Raw genomic sequence first — 14,443 nt, forward strand, 5'->3', positions numbered from 1 at the left:
AGTGATACTCTTTTTTGAGGAACAAGAGCCAAGTTTTTAATCTGATCATTTCTTCTATTAGAAGTACTCCTTAATGACATCCTTGGCCTGAGACTCTTTGCTTAACCACCACACAACTGCAACCATCCGCTTTACAGGGTTTTTCCTGTCTGTCAGTTTTACAGAGGCCTACCCATTCCCCTAGTTTCTTGTTACCATCAACCTGAATTAGGTTGATTTGTCATTCAGCACAAGGGCCTTTACCAACTTGACATAAGCTCATCAGAATTGGATGCAAGCACACAGAGATGGGATTGGCACTTGTCTAAGGCTTTGGCAGCTTCGGAATCCCACATGCTAGGCTGTCCTGGATGAGGGTGGTCTTCAGCATCTCTTGTAAAGCAGTATTAATGTCCATTACACCTCCAGTGGAAATGCTTTCCTCCACCAAGGCGGTGGGTTATGGCCACAGCAATGGGTTATGGGTGGAGCCGAATCTTGAATGCACCGGGGCCTCTACCTCCCATGCAATTCCCCAGCAACAGGGAAAGAGCACTATGGTGCTCTTTATAGATCTGATGACACTGCTCTCTTTAAAGACCCTGTCTCCTCATGCGGGATAAAACAAACTTTTTAGTGTGGCATCCGAACTATCCATGTTTAGGCCTTTGTTTTCCTCTTCAGTGTCGTCACTCATCCTTCCCACCTTTTCTTTTCTTTCTTTTTTTTTTAACATCTTTATTGGAGTATAATTGCTTTACAGTGGTGTGTTAGTTTCTGCTGTATAACAAAGTGAATCAGCTATACATAAACATATATCCCCATAGCTCCTCCCTCTTGCATCTCCCTCCCACCCTCCCTAACCCACCCCTCTAGGTGGACACAAAGCACCGAGCTGATCTCCCTGTGCTATGTGGCTGCTTCCCATTAGCTATCTGTTTTACATTTGGTAATGTGTATATGTCAATGCCACTCTCTCACTTCGTCCCAGCTTACCCTTCCCTCTCCCCATGTCCTCAAGTCCATTCTCTATGTCTGTGTCTTTATTCCTGTCCTACCCCTAGGTTCTTCAGAACCTTTTTTTTTAAGATTCCATATATATGTGTTAGCATACAGTATTTGTTTTTCTCTTTCTGACTTCACTCTGTATGACGGACTCTAGGTCCATCCATCTCACTACAAATAACTCAATTTCATTTCTTTTTATGGCTGAGTAATATTCCATTGTATATATGTGCCACATCTTCTTTATCCATTCATCTGTTGATGGACACTTAGGTTGCTTCCATGTCCTGGCTATTGTAAATAGAGCTGCAATGAACATTGTGGTACATGACTCTTTTTGAATTATGGTCTTCTCAGGATATATGCCCAGTAGTGCTTCCCACCTTTTCTAATCTATGCTCCTGCAAACTATTTGCATTTCACAGGAAGGTATATTCTGTTGATTTTTATTTCCTTGCCTTTGCACATGCCATTTCTTCTGCCTGTGTATCCTAAACTGGATACTTTAGCTTGGCAAAAAGTTCCTCCTCTTTTAAGATATAGTTTAACTGTCACTCAGGTAGAATTAGCCATTCTTTCTCTGTCTTTTTTTTTAAATCAGGTAGTGCTTTTACATTTATTATGGCATCTGGAGGTCAATGAATTTGGTTTCCTGGGTCTGGTCTTATTTGATCTCAGTTCCTTGCACAATGACTGGCACATGCTCAATAATTAAAATAAAAGAGGCTGTGTTTCACAGATGAGGAAACTGAGCCTGAAGGAATAAGTGACTTCACCAAGGTCTCATGGCAAAGCTGGGATACAAAACCAGTTTTTTAAAATTCCAGATCCAATATTTCTTTCATCGTACCTTGCCTGTAGTATAAAATTTTAAGAAATATTGTACTGTGAGTTAATTGAGTATTCTTTCTGTATAAAAATTGTGATAATGAAAATCCCGTTAACAGCTTACATTGTAAATTTAAGTGGATAGGGACCTACTTAGTTCCTTTTGGTTTATATTAATGCTTCAAGGTGAATAGGCTATAATTTTTCATGATTGAGAGTGTGACCTATGGTGGAAAAGCCAATTGAACAAATAGTATGTGCAATTTTTCATGTCGTATTTGAATATTGGAAAATAGACAAAAAATTGAAAAGTTGAATATTTTATGATATACTAAGGGTCTGTTCTGGATATTAAAGCTATAGTTGAGCTCTCATTCAGTCGTTCAGTGACTTTTATTCCTGTTTATATAACCTAAAGCACTTGTTGAACACCATTGTAAGCAGTTTACATGTGACGCTTACAACCCTATGAGTTAAGTATGTTATTATTCCCACTTTACATACAAGGAAACAGAGACACAGATGGTAACTTGCTAGACTAAATGTAACACAACTAGTAAATGGGTGAGTTAGCATTTGAACCCAGGCAGTCTGGTTCAAGAGCCCAAACCCTTAACTAGGATGCTAAGCTTTGTTAGTTATTTTGTTTTCAGAGGAGCTACAAAGATGAAAAGATAGGGCCTCTGCTCTCAAGAGAATTGATAGTGTAAGGGGGAATAAAGGTATGGAAATGGGAGAGGTAATTATTTGCTGGGTGACTTCTCCCTGCCAGAAGGTATGCTACGTATGTCTTACCTATTCTCATTTAAACTCTACAAACATAGGAGGGAAGTATCCTTACCCCATTTTACAAAGGAGGGAACTGAGGGAAGGACAGGTTAAGTAACTTACAAACTCAAAGGAAGCATCAGAGCTAGAATAGGAACTTAGTTTTTTTTTTTTTTTTTTTTTTGGTACGCGGGCCTCTCACTGCTGTGGCCTCTCCCGTTGCGGAACACAGGCTCCGGACGCACAGGCCCGGTGGCCATGGCTCACGGGCCCAGCCGCTCTGCGGCATGTGGGATCCTCCCGGACCGGGGCACGAACCTGTGTCCCCTGCATTGGCAGGCGGACTCTCAACCACTGCGCCACCAGGGAACCCCAGGAACTTAGTTTTGACTGGCTTCAAGCATATATTCTTTCTGTTGCTTTGTGCCACTTCTATACAGATATAAAATCACAGTATTATGTAATTACTGTAATTTTAAATATTGTGTAAGGTGCATTGGGAGCACAGGGAAAGGATCCCTTATGTCTGTCTAGGGAGGAGAGGAAGGCTTCACAGGGTGGGTAGCGCTTGAGTTATAGCAATTGATGAAGATCTTCAGACAGAGAAGAGCATGTGCCAAGTCATGGAGGGGTGAGAGAATGTGGTGTGTTTAGTGGTTGAGTATTTCAGTAGTAAAGTGGGAGAAGAGAATAGATTTTAGATGTTCAGGTAGAATTGATCCAACTTAGAGATAGCAAATGAAGTATGAGGGTCAAGGAGTATCCAGGAATACTCAAGAGGTTTCTGGCTTCAGTAAGTTGAGTTTGTGACAGTACCATTTACTGAGGGGCTAGGAACAAGATTTGGGGGGAAGTAATAAGTATTGGAATCTGTTGTGTTAAGGGGCTCGTGGGACATTCAAGTGGTAATTTGCACTGGGAGGCATTTGCCCATATGGATGTGGTATTTAGAGATTAGAGAGTTATCTACCTGTAGGTATAGTGTTGCCAGATAAAAATGTAGATTGCTCAGTTAACTTTGATTACCAAATGAACAATGAATATTTTTTCATATAAGTATGTTGCATGCAATGTTTGGGACTTACTTATACTAAAGAATTATTTGTTGTTTATTTGAAATTCAAATTTAACTGGTCATTTTATATTTTTATTTGCTATATCTGATGACCCTACATAGGTGATAGTTGAAGTCATGAAGGTGGATGAGATTGTTCAGGGAACAAAAGTAGAGAAAAGAGAGTAGAGCTCAGGATAGAAAACTGGGAACTAGATTAATTTAGTGCTTCAAAATGGCTTCAAAGTAGTCCCTCAAGCAGCAGCCTCATCATTGCCTGGGAACTTGTTAAAAACGTATATTCTTGGGCCCTGCTCCAGACCTGCTGAATCAGAAATTCTGAGGCTGAAACCCAACACTCTATGTCTTAATAAGACTTTTAGGGGCTTCTGATGCCACTGAATTTGGAACCATTGACTTCAGGGGTGAATATAAGATCAATGAAGGATACTAAGAAATAGTAATGATGAATTGAAGTAATAACATAATCCGAAGACAACCAGTGGAATCATTGGCAGTGTCAGATGTATCTGAGAAGCCAAGTAAGATAAAACCTAAAATTGTTTGTTGAATTACACAATAGTGAGATGATTGGTTATCTTAAAACACCTTCAGTTGAAGCAGTAGCCTGATTGCATTGTGTTCAGGAGGGAATCAAAGTGAGGAAGTAGAGAAAGAATGGAATACTTTTTCTCTAAGTTCACTTGTAAAGGGAGAGAGAAGAGAGGGCAGTAGTTCCTTAGGGAATAGGTTCCTTGTAAGCCGAAGGGAAGAAACCTATATGGAGGTTGTAAAAGGAACAAAGGCAAGAATGACTGAGACTGTCTTGAGGATCTCCACATTTGCTGCCCATGCTGAACTTTTGCTGAACTCTCTAACATAAAACTGCTGAATAGTTGCTGAGTTGCCAAAAGGAAAGAACAATGCTGAGAACTGGATTCTTTCTGGACTAAGGAAACCATACCTTTCCCTAGTAATGGATGAGACGTGCTTGATAACCCAATTGTATGAACAGAACAGTTTTATCGTCCAATCCAAATTCTTGGTAAACAGCTTGTGTAAGCCTGTGTGAGCTTCCTCCTTTTCCCCATAAAAACCTCTACCCATTTTCCTCCACTGGGACACTATTCTGGGTTCTTCCAGAATCTGTGATCCCTGAATTACAATTCTAAGAACCTAAATAAACTACCTTTTTGCCTCTTTACAGTTCATGCTGCTTTTAGTTGACAAGGTAGAGAGAGGCTGAGGATACACAAAGACAGTATGAAGTGCTGTAAGAAGGGAGAGGGAAAGAGATCCTGAACATAAGCGCTGTTTTAGTCATGACTGAGAAGGTTGCCTTTTTCTGTAAGGTTCAAGGACAGTTTGCTGATCAGTTTGTAGGCATGGTGGAGGGGGGGGGAATCAGAATGTTGCAGGAATTCTTACTTAGCTGCTTCTATTTTCTTGGTGAAATAGAAACATTACCGAGCAGGAAGTATGTGGGGTTGGGACTTATGAGTGATGGAGGTGTGGAACAGTTACTTTATGAAGTGAAAGAAACTGACTAGGGAAATGTAACAGGCATATTAGAAAAATACTAGAGATTGAATTGATGGTAAGACAATTTTTTATTGAGTCTTAAGTGTTCTTTTTGGTAAGTTGAAGGAGGTGTATATAGGTACTTTTAACTTCCTCCTCTTTTTGCAAGTGCCAATAAGTAAATATTGTTATTTGAGTATAATGTTTAAGAACATTTGAATTGAATGAACTTGAATGTCCACTTTGAATTGAATTAATTTAGATTCATTCATTCAACAAATATTTATTCAATGTCATAATTATGAAAATAGTAAGAGCTAGCATTTTTGTTCTTAAATCATGTTTAACTTCTGGCTAACTGTAAGGCATCACACTACATACTTTATTTGTATTAAATCATTTATCCCCCATAAATCTAGTCCAGTGGGTTAGATAATATTATCTTTATAGATAAGATAATAAAGATAATAAAGATAATAATAATAATAATAATAAAGATAATAAGGAAGTTGAAACTGAGAAAGGTTAAATAACTTGTTTAAGAACCGGGGTCGCTAGTGTTCTGGCATTCCTGCGGCATACCCCTTTCCTTTTCTCCCCTTCTTGGGGCCTTGGGGTCATGGGCAGCATTCTGTATTCTGGCTGGTTGGCGCAATGCTTGAGTGGCCTGGCAGGGGAGTGGGCCACATGCGCGTGGAGGACACTGTGGACCGGAGGGAGGCACACAGCATGGCTGAAAATGGAGAGCCCCGCGGGGCCATCGAGGCTGTGCTGGACCCGGTTTAGTACACCCTGTGGAAGCGGCTTCCCCACTGCCTGCACCGGAAGCCCAATGACATTTCTGTCAACATGAAGACTGACGTTAAGGCCCAGCTGGCCCACTGCCAGAAACTGCTGGACGGACGGGCATGGGGTCAGAACTCATGCACTGAGATCTACATGCACTGGCCATCAACTGCACCATCAACATTGCCCTACAGCTTCAGGCTGGCAGCTTCAGGTCCCAGCAGGTGGTGCCAGTACCTCCACTGTGGAGCTTGTCGTTGAACTGGAACCAGAGACTTACACGTGAGCGCTGCTGACCCAGATCTACAACAACTCAGCCATCCACATCTGTGTCTTCAGGGTCGCACCCAAGTAATTGAAATGAGGCTGTCCTGTCTTATCCACCCACTGCATACAGCTAGCCTCAGATGTGGCTCTACTGAGTACTGTCATGGACCTTCTACCAGAGGCATGTAGGAAAAAGCCTGTCCTCCTTGCAGCCCCGAGGACTATGAATTCAGAGGGCGAATATTGTCTTTTGTTGGGCCCAAGCAGTGGGTCTTTCTGAATCTTTGTGTTCTGTAACCATTGTCCTATACAGTCAAATGTATCAAGTTGTGTTGGTGCCCGGCCACCCCACTGCAAAAAAAAAAAAAAAAAAAAAAAGAACCAGGATCATACCTGTTTCTGTCTGCTCCGGGAACCCATAGTCTTCTTTGTTATGTTGACTGTGCTGGGTGTTGAATGTACAGAGGTGGAAAAACAGATATGGTCCCTGTCCCTAGTGGACATGGTCCTTTTGGTCTAGTGTATGTGTGGGGGAGGAGGAGGGGTGTTAGACATTAAACAGATTATCACCCAAATAAATATGATATGATGTATTATGACAAGTGCTGTGAGTGAAAGGAGATGGGAGAAGCTACAACAGGGGAACTTAATTTCCATTGGGGACCAGAGTTTGAATTCATTATAGTAATTATGTTATATTGTATTTGTACATTTAGGAGGGTGGCAGCATGGATTTTGAAACAGAGAGACCTGGGTTTGATTCCCATCTGTGCACTTAGTATCTTTGTGACCTTGGACAAGTTGATGAACATCTCTAAGCCTCACTTTCCTCATCCATAAAGAAGGTTCAATAATTCTTACCTTATAGGCAGCAGTTTGTTTGGTGCCATAACGTACATCATGGGAAGTGGTAAATTAATGCAGTGGTTCTTAATCTTTGGCATTTAATATTCTAAAGAAATTCCAAAGTAACTTTGGGAACTGATACATTTGTCATTTATTTTGCTAAGTACAGGGAGATTAAAAATACAACTACCATTTATTATCACCATTGTTTCAAAAAACTTTGAGGGCGGGCTTCCCTGGTGGCGCAGTGGTTGAGAGTCCACCTGCCGATGCAGGGGACATGGGTTTGTGCCCCGGTCTGGGAAGATCCCACATGCCGCAGAGCGGCTAGGCCCGTGAGCCATGGCCGCTGAGCCTGCGCATCCAGAGCCTGTGCTCTGCAATGGGAGAGGCCACAACAGTGAGAGGCCCGCGTACCGCAAAAAAAAAAAACAAAAAACTTTGAGGGCTTCCCTGGTGGCGCAGTGGTTAAGAATCCGCCTGCCAGTGCAGGCCACACGGGTTCGAGCCCTGGTCCGGGAAGATCCCACATGCCATGAAGCAGCTAAGCCCGTGTACCACAATTACTGAGCCTGTGCTCTAGAGCCTGCAAACCACAACTACTGAAGCCCGCATGCCACAACTACTGAGCCCATGCACCACAACTACAGAGCCCATGAGCCACAACTACTGAAGCCCACGTGCCTAGAGCCCGTGCTCTGCAACAAGAGAAGCCACCGCAATGAGAAGCCTGCGCACTGCAACGAAGAGGAGCCTCCACTCGCCACAACTAGAGAAAGCCTGCGCACAGCAACGAAGACCCAACGCAGTCACAAATAAAATAAATAAAATACTGTAACTAAAAAAAAAAAGAACACCGTCATTTAAAAAAATAAATAAACTTTATTTGAAATACGTAAGGCTGTTTTAACAACCCCCCCCCCCCCCCCCCCCGCCGCTCCAAAATGTAGGGTAGTTCTGATCTCAGAATAAAGGGCACTCTTTTTCAAGTTAGGTATATGTACTTTAATTTCTTTCATGATTACGTGTTATTTTAAAGCATTTTGAAGAATACATTAAAGATAAACCTGATTTAGGCTGTGTTGATTTTTTGTATAATGAGCAGATTGCATTGAAACTCGTGTCTTCTGACATTAAGAGATATGCCACTTGCAAATCTGTTGGCTAAAATTACTAATTTGATCCAAACTCTAAATCATTCAGATTTAATTTCATTTATTGCTCCGTTATAAACACAGCCTATAAAAGGGGTAGTGCTCAGCATTGAAATAGCTGTGTATTACTCCCATATAACAAGATTACATTTGAGAAGTAGATATAACTATCATAAAAGATTCTTCAGTTCTAAAGATCCTTTTTGTAAAGATTAAATCTAGGGCTTCCCTGGTGGTGCAGTGGTTAAGAATCCGCCTGCCAATGCAGGGTACACAGGTTTGAGCCCTGGTCTGGGAAGATCACACATGCTGCGGAGCAACTAAGCCTGTGTGCCACAACTGCTGAGCCTGTGCTCTACAGCCCGCGAGCCACACTACTGAGCCTGTGTGCTACAACTACTGAAGCCTGTGCATCTAGAGCCTGTGCTCTGCAACAAGAGAAGCCATCTCAATGAGAAGCCTGCCCACCGCAACAAAGAGTAGCCCATGCTCGCCGCAACTAGAAAAAGCCTGCGCGCAGCAACGAACACCCAATGCAGCCAAAAAAAAAGAAAGAAAAAGATTAAATCTAGTCTAATAACTTGTAAATTTTGACTTTTGAGGTATTTGAAGGCGATTACGACTATAATGTAGAAGAGATGAATATGACAGAGTTATTTTTTTGTTTGAATTTCTAGTTTCCTCAGTACTAACACTGTATTCATTTCTCTCTTCTTTTTTTCTTTAAGGAATATGTACATGCTTCAAAGCCGAAAACTCAAGAAAGTGAACTGAAAATTAGTGCTGTCTTTTCAGTCAGTGACAGTCCTCTTGGTAAGAAACAGAACTGTAAGTTAGTTAGAATCAGTATTTGTTATATTCTGACCAGTAGAATTGAGGGAAAGTACCTCATGTAAGTCTTTTTCTTCCTTTAGACAAAGCAGTGCTTTTCAAACTGGCTAGCTGGTCTTGACCAGTATTTTAAAAAGTGGAATATAATTACAGTTGGTCCTTGAACAACATGGGTTTGAACTACGCAGTTCCACTTACAGGTGATTTTTTTCAATAAACATAGTACCTACAGGTATTCTACAGGACTGTAAATTAACTAAGTGTGGGGACATTTTTATGTTCTATTGGAGATCACAATATGTGGAATCAGAAGAACTAGAGTTTGAGTCCTGATTCTATCCAGACTGTTTCAGCTTCCTGCCCTTGGATGAGTCATTTATCAATTCTTTTGTTTTTGAGACAGAGATAGCAGGACACGGATTTTTGACTGCGTGGGGTCGGCGCCCCTAACCTCTGAGTTGTTTAAGGGTCAACTGTATATCAGAGTGTGGTGCATATAGTAAGGAAGCATATTATTTCATGAAACTACTGTTTCAGTTATTAAATTTTATATACATATACACACACATGCACATACAGATGTATGTGTGTGTCTCTTGGGTTATAATGTGAAATGTAGTTCTAACTATGTGTCATGGTTAAAAAGTTTGAAGCTGCCTGTTTTAGAGTGGTTATTGCCTCAATATTGGATTTCAAGACTGAGGGAATTTGTCCTAAAAAATAGAGAATGTATATATGTTCATGTTGATGTGAAAACAGTTTTTGTTGTTGTTGTTGTTTTTTCTTATTTTGTTTTTATAGCCCAACAGTTGACCCCAGGCTTTCAGCTCTCTCTTGCATCATCTGGCCCAAATATATCGCTTCCTTCAGTTCCAGCCGTAGCTATTCAGGTTTTTTGTTCTGGTTGCAAAAAAATGCTTTATAAGGGGCAAACTGCATTTCATAAGACAGGATCTACTCAGCTCTTTTGCTCCACAAGGTGCATCATCGGATATTCTTCACCTGTCTGCCTACCACCTCCTCCCAAGAAAACCTGTGCAAACTGCTCAAAGTATGAAATTCTTAATTATATCCCTTACTTTTTAAGTGTTTTTAGTTCAAATATGCTATTGCTATTTTAAATCTCTTTAGCTCATTTCCCTGGAAATACTTTTTAGCTAATTGAGAAGTTTGCAAATTCTAAAGTTTTGTAAAGTTAAATAAGTGACTTGATGTAAAAAAGTATTGTTTAGACCAGTTTTCCTATCTCTTTCAATTAGAAAGAAATAAATTATTTGTGAGAAACTATAGGACCACTCCTATATTGTACGTCTACTGTAATTGTAGACAACAATATTCAAAATTGTTATCTTGAATGTTATTGAAGTATAGAATGAAATAATATCACCCGTATAATAGTATATGAAAGTTATTTAATTCTTTAGAAGGTAAATGGCCACAAAAATAATGCATTTATTCCTGAAAAGTCCTTGTGAGCTTTTGTTGGGGGTCATTGTTACTTTATAATAATGCATAGATGCAGAGAGAGGAAGAAATAGCAATGAAGTTATATAAACTTCTTTCTCTGCCTCAGTAAGTTTGAAGAATTTGACACGTTTTACCTATTTGTGTGGTAGTGCAATTCTAGGAATACAGTGTCTTGTCAGTAGTCACTAATGTAGAGCAAGGAAAGTTAAGAGCTTGATTTTAGATTGTAGCTCTATCACTTACCAGCTATATGACCTTGGGCCAGATATTTAACCTTTCTAAGCCTTAGTTTCTTCATTGGTAAATAATATCTATTTCCTCAGGTTTTAATGAGACAGTGTTGGCACAGGACCTAGCACATAGCAAATGCTTAATAAGTGGGATCCTACTATTTTTAATAATAAATTTGGTATTATGTATATTTAACATAATTTATAGGTCTCTATTTTGTCTTTGGCGATATATGATAGTTTCTTTATCTGCTTGGTGTGTTGGCCTTAGGTGTCTAAAAGTAGATCCTGTTAAAATGGAAATCCCCAACTAAAAGGAAAGAGGCATTTTAAAACATTTTACTTAAATATTCAAATTTAGTTTTGTTCCAAAATGCCCCTCTAATACCTTACTTTAACTCTTTTATGTCATTCTCATGAAACTGATCTGGAAGAGTAAATTTAGTTTTTTGTTTTTAGATATTCAGTCTCAACATATCAAATATCAAAAGGAAATTAATTAAATTTTAAAGAACATAACACTGCCTATACATACAAATACATATTCTCTTAAAAGTAGAGACTCTTGTCATTGGCTTTTTACCACAATGCTGTTGTTATTCAAAATTTTTTTTTGTCTCTTGATTTTGCATTGCCTTCAGAGGCTGTGAAACATTCCTTTAGACTAAGTTAGGTGATAAATCTATCTTTCAAGCTGGGGTTTGATTTTTGCACATTGCCAAAAGTTACTTGATGTCTTACCAGCTGACTAGTGTAGATGATTAAACTGAGTCATACTGTTAAACATGGTCTCTGACTATAAAATTAAAAAGTTGTGCTTAGAGTTCTTATAAACTAAAAGAAATTAGAAAAAATGTTTGAGCCATGTTGTTGGGAGAGGTATGGTTTCTCTAAGGTGAATGTTAAGATGTAACATATATTTGGATGTATAAAGTTTAGAATGCATTTATATTTATGTGCACAGATTTTCATTAAAAAGTCATTCTCATTGGTTTACTTATATATACAGAGCACTGGCAGATTTACATTATTAAATAAAATTCTTAATTGCTTTCATTTTAGTAGAAAAATTACTTTTCAAAAATAATACTTCATCTGCATGTAGGCATATCCACTTGGTTTCCAAGATTCACTGTCATATTAGTAAGGCTAGGTGAGTTTTAGAACATTAAAGTAGTGCTCTATTGCTGTTTTTTTATATTTTTAATTTTTTTTATTTTGGCTGTGTGGTGCGGCATGCAGGATCTTAGCATGTGGGATCTTAGTTCCCTGACCAGGGATCAAACCTGAGCCCCCTGCATTGGGAGCACGGAGTCTTAACCACTGGACCACCAGGGAAGTCCCTGTTGCTGTTGTTATTCTTTTGTAGTTTACCATGGAGTTCTGTATAATAAAGGTGCAGGATGGAAGGCAGAATAGTGGAATGATGAAGTCCATGGACTGTAGAATCAGACTGCCTCGATTTGTATTCTGGCTTCACTGCTTACCAGCTGAATGACTTTGGCAAGTCATTATTTAACCTTTCTGATTTGGTGTCCTAATAATACTTACCTTACAGAGTTTTTTGATAATTAAATTGGATAATTTGAGTAAAGAGACCAGTGTGTGGCACATAGAAATTACCCAGTACATTATTGTAGTACATAATATTATTGCCATTAATTTTCTTTACTGTGTGGTCATTAATTAGAAACTAGTGTTTCTAATTAATGACTATTTCCTTCAGTTTTTATACTTGTCAGAAGAATGGCAATAACTTAGTCTCTGTTTTTACTGGCAGTGCTTATTGTAACAATTAGCTCTTACAGAATAACTCTACAAGTCTCATAGAACAACTCAGTTATTTGTATTCTTTTTGTTTCATTCTTGTTTCCATCTGTCCTCTGATACCAAGCCTTAATAGCGCTTTTGTCTGTCATTTGTTTCTTTGGCCTCTTCAGTTATAGTGAAGATTTATATACCATGCTAATTTTTAATGCTAATCTTTGGTAGTTCATCTGTTTCCCAAATCTTACATTTAAATAAAAAGTTTTTTCATTCCTTATTTCATTCATGTTTCTACTCTTGGCAGCTACTGGGTAGTAAGAGGACAAGTGTTTTATGGTCTGGAGTTGTGGGATGGCCACTTGTTCTGTTGGCTCCAGTGGATGAAAGTTGGTTGGAGCTGGAAGCCTCAATGTTTTTTTCATGAGCATCTGGCTAGATATATTTTAAATGTAGCTCTCCTTCAACACATCTATGAATTCAGTATTATAAACTCCGTTTTATACATGAGGAAATTGAGACAGTAATTGCCTCACTCATTGTCACTCAGATGATAAGTAATAGAACTAATCATCAAACCCAGTTTCCCAGATGCCTTTTCCAGGGCTACCCATTTACTACTATACAATAGCTGCCCTTAGTAAATGTAGTTATTTTAGCTCACAAAGAGGAAGAAATTACAATTACGAAGAACACATTTCATTTTGCCTTTGTTATTTATTTTTAGAGACATTTTAAATCCAAAGGATGTGATCACAACCCGATTTGAAAATTCCTCTCCTAGCAAAGATTTCTGCAGCCAATCATGCCTTTCTTCTTATGAGCTAAAGAAAAAACCTGTTGTTACCATATATACCAATAGCATTTCAACTAGGTGCAGTATGTGTCAGAAGAATGCTGATGTAAGTTGAATTTCACCTTTATTGGGATTCTCTTCACAGATTAGATGTTTTTAACCGGCTTTGCTTATTTTGTATCTGTATGTTTTTATTTCCTAGATTCGATTTGAAGTTAAATATCAAAATGTGGTACATGGTCTTTGTAGTGATGCCTGTTTTTCAAAATTTCATTCTACCAACAACCTTACCATGAACTGTTGTGAGAACTGTGGAAGCTATTGCTATAGTAGCTCTGGTCCTTGCCAGTCCCAGAAGGTTTTTAGTTCAACAAGTATCACAGCATATAAACAGGTATGAATATCAGTCTGTTGTGTACAGTTGGGCTTACCCCTTCTGAGATGGCTGCACAGGGATGAAGTGCAGCGTAAAAGAGTGAGCTCTTCCCATCAGTTGATCTTGGTGTGTGATTTCCCCTCCTGAAAAATGCGATAGATTCTGATGCTGTAAGGGTTGATTTGACAGTGAGATGATATAGGTGAACTAGGTCATTTTTTAGGGTTTCCTTCATGGCCAAGAATTCACAAATATAATTTCATGATTTGCTATGAGTCTGAAATATTCTGTGACATATTGATAGTGAAGAAAACCCCATATTATTGTGAATAAACTATGACCAAGAGTTAAAAGATACAATCAGCAAATATAAAACATCTTTTTCCTTTTAGAAAATATATATTTTAAATGTGTTTTGGAATGAATTGTAATTATTCTGGCAACATTGCCTTATTAGAATACTGTAGCTTTTTTGTTTTCTTTTTTCTATTTTCCAACTGCCTTTTTTAAATTTTAGCTAATTTTATTTATTAGTTTCGTTACTAAATATATTAATTTGTGTCAGTTTAATTATTGCTGAATAATATGGGGTCTTTAAAAAGTTATTTTTTAAACAGGTATAAATGATAATTAAAAGTTTTTTTCAGTTAGGATGTTTGGTTTATTTTTAATTCCTTTGAGCAGTTGGTAATAGATGTTCATCTTTGGAAAGTATCTCTTTTCTAGAAACTTAGCCACTTTTTGCAGTCTGGCTACTACTTTCACAAGAAT

General features: G+C 38.6%; 1 protein-coding gene and 1 pseudogene across 14 annotated transcripts in view; one reads left to right on the plus strand and one right to left on the minus strand.

Moving 5' to 3' along the window:
- ZMYM6 (zinc finger MYM-type containing 6) overlaps positions 1-14,443 on the plus strand; it is a 44,043-nt gene that overhangs the window by 3,016 nt on the left and 26,584 nt on the right. For 7 of the 13 annotated variants that reach the window (XM_082833580.1, XM_082833575.1, XM_082833578.1 and 4 more), the window contains 4 exons: positions 8,937-9,036; positions 9,841-10,090; positions 13,228-13,402; positions 13,499-13,690. In XM_082833580.1, the coding sequence (XP_082689706.1) occupies positions 8,937-9,036; positions 9,841-10,090; positions 13,228-13,402; positions 13,499-13,690 (717 nt within the window). Of the gene's footprint in view, positions 1-8,869; positions 9,037-9,058; positions 9,240-9,840; positions 10,091-13,227; positions 13,403-13,498; positions 13,691-14,443 lie in introns of those variants that run through there. The other 6 variants (XM_082833583.1, XM_082833585.1, XM_082833587.1 and 3 more) reach the window with 5 other exon arrangements.
- LOC309957986 (small ribosomal subunit protein eS12-like) lies at positions 11-418 on the minus strand (annotated as a pseudogene). Its single transcript has one exon. The product of its transcript is annotated as a small ribosomal subunit protein eS12-like (transcript).

The sequence above is a fragment of the Leucopleurus acutus genome (assembly GCF_964270905.1).
Source record: "Leucopleurus acutus genome assembly, chromosome: 2".
In the NCBI taxonomy this organism is placed as follows: domain Eukaryota; kingdom Metazoa; phylum Chordata; class Mammalia; order Artiodactyla; family Delphinidae; genus Leucopleurus; species Leucopleurus acutus.